Consider the following 11,232-nt stretch of genomic DNA (forward strand, 5'->3'; position numbering starts at 1 on the left):
TAATAATATTACAGTTTTGAAAAATTATTTTGCATGATCCACAGAGAAGTATTTACATAAACTTTAAACGTATTGGCCATGGTGTGTACAAATCCATTTAAAAGCTGAGCAGAAATATTCTATAGCATTTAGCAACATTGGCACTTATTATCTGGTCAAGATATTTTGCATGATTTACATATAGGCATTTATATCAGAGTATTGTCGGCCATGTTCTGTAAGAATTCATTTAAAGCCTCAGCATAGGCATTCTATGGCATTATACTAATATTGGCACTTCTTATTTGGTCAAAGTTTCAAACATCTAATATACCCAATTAAAGGTAAGAAATAACTAACTATGCTCGACTGACTGACTAGTTCAATGAGTTGGATGGTACACGTCCTGACATAATGTTATTGAGAATTTCAATTGGTTTACCTATACTTCTGTACTAGAATTTCATATTTTAATTGAGAATCTATCGTGAAACAGAATTTTAGGTATTGTTCTCCTATGGAACCTAATTAGGCCAAGCCTTTGCAACTACGGAAAAAGATATCTGCAGCTTCAGGCAGGCAGTTATATATATGCATGTCATCATAGTAGCAATGAGATAATTCCGCATCAACCTGCATAATAAGGTGATCTGCAGAAAATGTGAAAAATATTAGGAGAGCCCCTTGAGATTGAGAATAAGAATAGAACCATACTTTCCAGGAACTAGAGCTAAATATTCAACTGCGGACGGAAAAATCTGTGTAATAGCATATCCAATCACAAGTACCGCTGCAAGACCTTTAGAGAGCCGTGTGAAACCTGTGAAGAGGCCAACACCCTGACATCAAGTAAAAATGGAGCAAAGGCATTAGGAACATTATAAAGACAACACCTATATGCAAGCAGAAAAAAAAAAGTACACATAAAGAATTACAATCATCTAAAAAATTTGAAATATCAAAACAGACAGCAAGGCAGATTACTTAGTCTTAAATACCAGCACTTCCAAGTTCCAATGCAGAAAATATAAGTGTAAAGCAAATCCAAATCAATGTTGCAAACATTGTGTCAGGAAATATATCGCTGAGTGTCCAGAAAACAAATTATCGACAGCATCAAGAAGAATATTGGAAAATATCAGTGAACTTTTAGAAAATACAAAAATCTTCTTTTTTTTCCTTTTTATTTTTCATACATCTAAAGAAACCCCCTCCCTCTAGCCCCATTACAGGCAAATGTAACAATGAGTAACCCATTTGTTTTCAATCCCTTGGCTTCCCTCTTCAAACTGAGCAAAAAAATCCAAAATTTTCTTGACTCAGCTAATATTTTCCATTTTAAGTGATATATTGCTGATATATCACAATCTTTTTAAAATATTACGATATATTCAAAATTGGAAAAAATCGCAACTTTTTCCAGTAATATTATCGCTCACTATGGGCCATCATGATATATCACAATTTCAGCAATAATTTAGCAATTTTGCAACACTTTTACAGCCATAAAACCGCACCATTATAATTTGATTGACGAGTGGAAATCTTAGCCCTCCAAGACTAAATTTCTACCACCCATTTCCAGCAAATATTTAAAGTTCAAATGTATCACATAAGGCTCATACACTTTAAAGATGAATCTATCAAATAGTTTCTTTATCTGCTAATTTGTGGAAGACAGTAAACAAGCCTCTTCTCCCATATGACCTGCTCAAAGTAGTTATTAACTTATTTGAGACACACTAGCTCTCTCATTTATCCAATACCTTATGACTCCATTAGCCTATTACTAATAGGCACTGCTTTCCTTCAATCTCTTTTCATTCCATGTTTTTGTCCTTCATTTGATTATTTTGTCCTTGTCCCATTTCCATTGCCATCCTATTTCATATACTACAACTACCACCCATTTTGCTTCAGCTAACTTTTCCATTAAATCACCTTGTGCCCCCATTCTATAGCCTAAGCTATCCTACCTTTTACAGAAGCCTCCTTTGAATTGGAGAAGAGTGAACCTAAACAGAGAAGAAGAGCTACCAAGGAGACGATGGGTAGACTTCCTAAGTTGCACAAGCTAGTCCCTTGATGTTTGGGACTTTCTATCATGTGGGGGTGTTAGATAATGTTCACACTTTAACCCTTAACTTCGGTGTGGATCTGTTTTCCACCATTTTCAAACTTCCAAGCCTTTGCCATGACTACTTGTTGCACTTTTCACATGTATTAGGACCTATATTGCAGGCGAGCGCCCCCTACTATAGGATGCAATACCTTATGACTCCATTAGCCTATTACTAATAGGCACTGGTTTCCTTCAATCGCTTTTCATTCCATGTTTTTGTCCTTCATTTAATTATTTTGTCCTTGTCCCATTTCCATTGCCATCCTATTTCATATACTACAACTACCACCCATTTTGCTTCAGCTAACTTTTTCATTAAATCACCTTGTGCCCCCATTCTATAGCCTAGCAATCCTACCTTTTACAGAAGCCCCCTTTGAATTGGAGAAGAGAAAACCTAAAGAGAGAAGAAGAGCTACCACGACAACAATGGGTAGACTTCTTAAGTTGCACAAGCTAGCCCCTTGATGTTTGGGACTTCCTATCATGTGGGGGTGTTAGATTTTGTTCACACTTTAATCCTTAACTTCGGTGTGGACCTATTTGCCACCATTTTCAAACTTCCAAGCCTTTGCCATGACTACTTGTTGCACTTTTCACATGTATTAGGACCTATATTGCAGGCGAGCACCCCCTACTATAGGAGCACTCACGAGTGTCACTCCCGAGTCCCATCTGTCTAAACCTTAAAAATGTTCCCTAGGCACTCACTCATTGCTCCCATAAACCAAGGCAATTTTTTGGTTTATGGGTGCTTGTAGGAACTAAGGCAAGCTTCCAAGACGTAAAATAAGTCCGAGCTATGGTTCCTTGATGGATTAAAAGTCAAAACACTCTTTCACTCCATTTGCTCTCATTCTATTTCTCAGTTCACTCATCTTGGGTAGGGCTTTAGTGGGTTTCTTACTAGTAGTTAACGAACAGATTTGTAAGAGTTTGGAAGAGAGACTGAAGGCTTCCATAGTTACATTCAACTACCAATGGAGAGCTGAAGAGGTAGGCTCTAAGCCCATTCTTGCTTTTTTTCCAGTTATTGTAAACTTGTATATTTTCTATTTCGAATACTTGAATTTTCTCTTTCTTACTCCTCTTTCTCCATTGTTCTATTGCAGGTAGCAAGTTATTCTCAAAAAGCATGATGGGCATGTAGTTTATCCTTTTGATTCCCTAAAGCCGTAAGCATTATATAGACTTTCTTCTCAAATTACCTTGGCAACAACTTTCCCTTTTTTGTTGAACCTTTTGATCAACACAAGTAAGTGGCTACTGCTTTATTCTAGATGAAACACATGTCCTACCATGCTATGGAAAGTCTTCAGCTAAGAAGCCACAAATGATGGCTATCTATTCCACTAAAGTCATCCAAGACTTGCACCTAGCTCCAAGCATTTTCACACGCACAAGCATGTCATTGAGAAACTTGAACCCTAGTGGGGGTGATAACAACACTCCACTTTCGCCGAGACAATTAAGCATCTATTGACAAAGGCACTGTTGTTTTATTTATCAAATTACATGCTTTAATCTTGAATTCAATATTGAAACCTTCATCTAATATATTGCCAAGAAATGACAAAATCTTTATAGGGCTTGTTACAAGCAAATCTTGAAGATATCATTCTATAGGTAAACAAGTACACTACATTTTTTCTTTGACATCATGTCCACTTCACTCCCAAAAAAACAAAATCTCGGTGAAAGTGTTCTATGTAAGATGTCGTGTGTTGAATACATTGAAATCAATAAGCCTAAGTATTACTATCTCAGTTGACACGAACAATGCACTAAACCTGTTTTACTACATCAGTTGACACAAACAACGCAATGACAAATAGTTCCACCAGCATAAATGTGGTTTGTTTGTTCTTTTGCTCTATCAGCAGCCAATTTCTTTTGGCATTCATGTACATATTATGACCTAAATTTGAGTCATTTATTTCTGTAACTAGTTATTTGCATCTTTACCCAAAAATAAAAGAGAACTCTCATTCTTTAAATTTTTGGTATCCTTATGCCTTGTTTTTTGTTGTAGTCCAACCAACATAATCGTTGTGAGATTATCTATCTGATATCCAAGATACTTCTTGTACAATTCAATGATGCTTCTAAGCAAGGTCATGATTCATTTAACCAGATCAAGCCAACTAATCAACTAATGATCTGACTGTATTTGTTTTGGTCATGGAACTGCGCTCTTTCATGTCTAAATTGAAAATTTCCCCACACAGATATAACTCGCCTGCACCATCTATTGTCTCAAACACACATCTCAAAAAATCTCTAGGTTTTTATTTTTTTGGAGCTAGCAAAGATCAAGACTCAAACATAATTTCATGCTTATTAGTCCCCCATATTCTCACTATGGTGTGAAAGGTCATCATCACCAGGGCTAACAAATTTTCACAGTTCACCCGCTCAGGATTTCACTTATCGTGGTCTTAGTGACCCAAAGCAGTCTCCAAATCACCTGCTCCTTAAGGGGGTTAAACATTAAATTTTCATCATTTCACCTATGTGGAAAAGGCAGGCCCTACTCAAACATGCATCAGCTGATTAACTCAGTATGATTTATACGGAGTAGTTGAGTTTCTAAGGTTCAATAAGATCATAACTGTCTCACCTCTTGAAGTCCCTATATTCTACTGATCCTTCCATCAGTTTGACAGTCTAGCCACTTACAACACTCTACCAATATTTCTCCCTTGGAATCATTTTCATCTTGAATTAACCGATACTAAAATCTTCTCCATCAAATTCCTCAACGATAAGTTGTTTTACAGTTGCAGCCATTCCTTCATATGACATGTGGGTGATACGCCCAGAATGGAATCTGGAATCTGCAGATCCAATTATATCATTTCATTGTAAACTCACTGCTGCAAATCAGAACCTATCTCTGATGCCGTGTCAAAAATCTAATGAACCATAAAACATTAAATATGGGATTTATAGTTCCCATTGGACTGGGCATTTCATTTTCAAAAGAGAAAAGCTCATCACTGAAAGTTGGGTAATTTGATTTTCTCGGATCTACAGAGCTCTAACCCAATTACAGAATGCATGGAATCTGCTAAAATCTTGGACTTTCTAGTGATGGGTGGTTTCAAAAGTAATGACCATGGAAAAACAAACAACCAAACAAACATTTCGTCACGAAAATGCTCAGATTTCTAAACCCACGATTCGTGTGTGCTGCTAATTAAAAGTGAATAAGCCATTCGAAAAACTAAAAATATGCATGACAACAGATCCATACTGGTAAGTACAAAATTTGAAAGACGATGTAAATGAATTACTTACTCCTGGCAGGGATCTACTAATATTCATCGTGGTCCTTTCCATATCTAAACACCCGGAGATTGCTAGAAATCTCAGCGAATCAGAATGGCTTCGCCTACATTATTTGAATTGCTCTTTTCATGAGTATTGCTTTTTAACAATGTTTCATGAAGATCGCGCATATATGTTGGAAAAAGAGGGTGAGGAATTATATAAAACACCTCGCCTTAATATAGATTGACTATGCACCTTCATTGATATGTGTTTGACGACTTTGTCATAAGGTAAAGGGCAAGATTTGCACCTGGTTCGAGTATTTATGGTAGAGTATGTATTTTTTAGTGTCATAAGGTAAGGGCCAGATATGGGCTTAGTTGGAAGCATGTTAGGGCAATATTTTTTTTTTGTATTTACATTGTTAATGGTGTATATGTTTGTATATGGTTACAAGTGTTTATTGTCTATCTACATTACATTAAGGATTTACTTTTTCATTTCAAAAGAGATAAAATAGTAGAAGAGTATAATTTGAAAGTGAGCTTGTGGGTAATTACAAAGGGAAAAAAGGTCAAGATATCAATGATGCCTTAAAAGGTCAAAGATATTAATGATACCTTATAAAGGGGGTTTGGCTCATAAATGAGGTTCAAAGATATTAATGATACCTTGGGTTTGGCTCATAAATGAGGTTCATAGAGTTTTATGATTCATGTAGGTTTATTCTCATTGTGGTTTACAACATAGGAATGTTAGGTGCAAAACATGTTCTCATTGAATGTGATGGGATAGAGAATTTTTAAACTTGCATATAAGTTAAAAACAAGTTTTTAATATTTTTAATTTTTAAAATAATAATATATTGAAATGCAACAAAATGTTTTTTAATAATTTAATTTTAAAAATATAATTATAATATATTAAAATGTAAATCATTTTTTATTTTATAAAAGAAATTAATTTTAATTTCAAAATCTATTTATAATATTTTGGAGAAATTTACATAATTTATTTTATAAAATGGGATAAGGGATACAGTTCAAAATTCACTAAAATTTATAAAAATAAAAATAAAAAAATAAACATACATATTTTTTATGACATAAGCCATAGAAGAGTTCAATTAAGTGTAGTTTATGCAATTGGGAGGAATGGTTATTATCCTTCCAATTTGAGTTCAATTTCTTAAGTGGTATGTTAAATTGTTAATGAGTATACTAAGCTCTATTGTTTACCAACCTCTTACCTTGAAGATTATAGGGTTTGCGTTGGGTGCCATCTTCACAATGAGGAAAAGTACTGAGAGATTTTCTTTAGCAACGTAACCTCCAAAAAAACAAGTTATAAAAGATGAAAATACTTCACTTTTTATACCCACCCATTAGAAATAAAAGACAAAAAATACTTCCTTTTAAATTACCCACCCATCATCCCCAAATGGGATGATGTGCAATGATGAACAAGGGGGTGGGATGCCACCGCCCCACCTAGCAAATGGGCCAAGGGGTGCGGCATCTTGCCCCTAATGAGATCATAATGGCACATGCGAGTGTATTCATCATGTCTATTGCAACACAAAGGAATTGATATTGTGGTCAGCTGAGCGAGTTGCCCAAGAAATTTAAGCATGTGATTAGTAGGATGGATTGGAACTTCAAGGTGCTTGTAGTGTTTGCATTTGAGGGTTGCGAGAGCAAGATTCCATTGGTAGCGGCTCTACCTGATACATTAATCTCATTGTGTGGTCGATGGAGGTTACTGGAGCACATGATCTTGTAAATATTGAATTAGACGTAGCCAAGCTGCAAGTTTGGCTGGTGAGGAGGGAGGTGCAGGGCTCACGAGAAGGAGAAGACTTGAGTGGCACAAACCAAAATCAATTTGCATTCCTTGTAAAAATTGGTGTCAAGTCACTACAAAGGCAATTTCAACTATCTTCAAGAAAACCCATGAGGTTTGTTGGCTTGTTATGGCCAAATTGGGCAACTTTTAGTACTTTAAGGGTGGTGAATAGACAATACAGACTATGATTATGCATTTAATGGCGTGTGGTAGGCTCTTATCCCTCTCTATGGCCTTTTTGTTGGTGTCAGTCTGGTTTTGAGGGGTGAGAGGTGTGGTGTTATCTATTGTTTTTTTTTTGGTAGTTTGTTGCATAGTTATTTCCTAATTATTTAATGGGGATTTTTATATGTTGGTATTGCCTTTTTGGGGATAATGATGAATCTGATTTTTTATGAGTTAGAGTGGTGATGTGTTATTTGTATGGGGTGTGAAGTTGCATTTTTTCTATTGCCCATTCAACCCCTACCCCAACCCCTTTCACTATTTCAAAGATTGTTGGACCCTTATGGTTTAGTGTTGTGGCTTAAGAATTTATTTAGTGGATGTGGTGTTTTAGCAAGGGACTGGTTGTTGTGGCAATAGTGGTGGGCAAGTTGTTCGGGGTTTAAGATAGCAGCCATGCAAACAGACTTTTGGAAGGGCGATGTTGTGTATCAGGGGTTGTGGGGGACATATTCTTGGCTTTAGGGCAGTTGCAAGGAGTCTAGGAGGTGCAAGAAAGAAGTCGGGAGGTTTTGTGTTATATCAAAACACAGCTAGTATTTGGTGGTGCTACAGAAGTCGGGTTTTGGACCCTACTCGAAAGCAGAGAGCGCAGCAATGGCATATTAGCCCCTAAGGGAGAAAGGCATACCTCTTTGATAAATCATTTGCAATTTGGACACCTATGCCACAATAGAGGACCAAAGTTCAACGTGGGGCTACATATTACCAAGAGAGAGCTTAGCATGGGAACACTAGATTGTATCACCGCATAATTGGGACAGAGAACTTACACCCGACCACATACAGGTAAAGATCACCCAAGCGGAAGGTGAGGCTTCATCCTATAGAACCTCCTTGTTTGATTCTATGGTGAAAATAGAATGGATGGAGTGGATACCAGATACGAGACATACAAAAGGCAGGTTTAACCAATACATGCAGACGGTGGACCTATACTGGCATATGAAGTTCTTTACTTGGTAAGATGATTCTGGATCCCCATGAATTCGGGTTGGACATTATCCAATCATTAGACCACCTGCATAACCACTTATGCACTCTTGATCAAGAGATGAAGCGATTCGAGCGTCATCTAGGCATCCCCCCGAGTGTTGGGCATCCTCTAGATGGCCCACTGAACCCCATCCCAGTGGCAAGCTCTGAATAGAACCCTATGGCTTGATGATATTTTGTCCATGTCAATTGTTTTTCTTTTTTATGTGTCTTATATATGCGGTCAAGTAGGCATGTTTGTTAGATTCGACTTGGATATTTTTGGAACAATGGTTTTTCTATTGTTTATATTCTCATTAAGGAGAATCTTCTTTTGGTTATGGTCAGATCTCCCATGTGAGACATCGATCGAGACTATGTAATCCTTACTATACACCTCAATATTTCCAGTTAATAGAAATTCGCCAAAAAAACTATCGAACCATCATAAATAAGTATAAAAATATTTGCAATGATAGTTTTCTCTAATATATTTTTCCCATGAAAACTAAAATTAACTCATTTTTTTCTTAAATTGTTTATTTAATAATAAAAATGGAATCTTAAAAACCAAACTATACCTCTTGTATAAAAATTAATAACTATATCTCAATTAAGATTGTTTTTCATTTCTGTTTTTAAGAGAAGAGATCTTATAATCCAAGTAAGTCTTAAAAATGCCAAAAGTTATTCATATTCATAAATAAAAATTAATAACTATATTTTAATTAAGATTGTTTTTCATTTTTGTTTTTAAGAGAAGAGATATTATAATCCATGTCTTAAAAATGCCAAAAGTTATTCATATTCATAAATATTGTCCTCATTAGTAACAATAATACTCATATGGTAGCCCCTAGTAAAGAACAATAGCTAAAGCTTGCATGTGACCCTTAATGATGGATCCTCCCAATAAAGGTAGGTAAAAATGAACTCTAATAATTAATCTAAAAGGAACTTTAACCTGATGGGTCCATGAGGGATATTTAGAGGCCACCATGAACATATCTTAAAGGCTTACAGTGAAAGCCCTCGGAGAGCATGGATAATAAGATCAAATTTGAAGCTTTTACATAAGGAATGAGGGAAGTCCTTATTATTGGTTTCAAAAAAGTGATCCTCTATGTGATTGAAAGTTAATAATTAACAATTCGATAATAAATCCATAAGTTGCATGGAAAGTAACTAGTCATGTAACAAGGTGATCCAATCATTAGAGAACTAACAATTTGTACATGTTAAGGAATCAGTTGGCTAGTAAATCAAGTTCTTCCAACAAAAACCAAAAATCTACAAACTAATTTGATCCTCCCTTAGCATAATGAGATGGATGAAAGGAAATTTTGATTGGGCATATAGGCCCACCCATCTCCCCACTTGATTGATTTGGTGGGACAACAAATGCTAGCATTTATGGATATGGTGTTCTATAACAGTGTAATGGGATTGCAACATTACCTAAAGATGATCGAATCCAAAACTATTAAGGAGTGTTATTATTCCACCTTCGTTCAACCTTCATGAAGGGGTTGCTTCTTATGCAAATTGGTGTGATTAACTTCTATGCAATCATGTCTCTTCTCCCATAATTGGACAATAAGAGAGCATGGAGGACTTAGAAAGGATATTTTAACTTCATACCAAAGCAATCTTGACACCTAAAGCACAACATGAACACCCTTTTAGGTCAAAGGAGTGATTTAAGATCTTTCATGGCACATATTAGTCACCCTAGAAGCTCATCAAAGAGAACAACATCAACCCAAAGACATTTCCAATCACTATAGAAAGTTTGAATGTGGTGTTACATGAGCTTGGAAATCATCTATGAGATAAGGATAAAGGAATGCAACCAAGCAATCAAACATTGAGGTGAAAATGGTTGCATGTTATGTGGACACCACCATTGAGTTGAGCCATGAAGTGTCCAACATAAGGGTTTCCCAACTTACATTTTTACATTATTTCCAAAAGATAATTCTACATAATTTGAGTTACATAACCAATATACAATGAGAAAATAAGAATCACATGTCATCCATGTTCGTGTAGTATTTGGCAACACCCAATTCGAATATTTTTCCAAACACACTAGTAATTCCTCATTGTTATCTCTCACACTAACTCAGCCATTCCACCATCAATGTAACAACCCCACATAAGGAGCCCTTATTTTATGAGCTACAATTTCAAAAAAGTGTGCCCAAGTTAAGATTCAATTTGGCAAGGGTTATAAGTTCATTGTCTCCCTACTACAATCACAAGCCAATTCCCTACTAGTGCCAATATAACTCCCCACAAATCAAGAACCAATAAGAGATTCAACCTTTGTGTAAAATTGTCCTTGCCATCCTTTCTAACTCCCATACAGCCAATCAAATATTTATATGATTAGTAGTAACGAGCACGAGGGAAAATCTACATATAGATTCCAACCCTAAGTTAAGTAAAAGAACCCCCTTGAGTTTTCAAGTGAGGAATATATAGGTGGAGAGAGAATGTGCATGAGGAGGTAAGGTGTAAAGATGGGATTTCCAGGTGGTATTTCGGAATGTGCCACCTTTTATTTACATGGTGAAGGAAATAAAAATATGTCGCACTGTAACACCCCACCCCATATTTACCCGCTTTTACAAGCCCTCTGGGTAACTGTGAAGTGAAGTGCCACTATGATATGACCTGGCCTCCTAGCTCTAGTTAAGGAAATGGGGCCTACAACTGAGACTTATTGACCACAAACTGACATCCTATAGGGACTATAGATCACCCAGGAGATGAAGAAACACCAAAGATGGTCAATCCCTGAGCTGGAA

At 36.1% G+C, this 11,232-nt stretch overlaps 1 protein-coding gene across 1 annotated transcript in view; it reads right to left on the bottom strand.

The window, feature by feature from the left end:
- LOC149226398 (rhomboid-like protein 19) overlaps positions 1–5,622 on the bottom strand; it is a 98,714-nt gene extending 93,092 nt beyond the window's left edge. Inside the window, exons 1-2 of the mRNA XM_089377478.1 lie at positions 5,402–5,622; positions 694–818 (exon numbers count right to left, since the gene is read on the bottom strand). Coding sequence (XP_089233604.1) covers positions 694–818; positions 5,402–5,443 — 167 coding nt within the window. The 5' untranslated portion in view covers positions 5,444–5,622. The remainder of the gene's footprint in view (positions 1–693; positions 819–5,401) is intronic.
- Between the last annotated feature and the right edge of the window lie 5,610 nt (positions 5,623–11,232).

Source organism: Pinus tabuliformis, chromosome J (genome assembly GCF_031772625.1).
Source record: "Pinus tabuliformis cultivar Carrire ecotype Pingquan chromosome J, CPIR1, whole genome shotgun sequence".
Classification (NCBI taxonomy): domain Eukaryota; kingdom Viridiplantae; phylum Streptophyta; class Pinopsida; order Pinales; family Pinaceae; genus Pinus; species Pinus tabuliformis.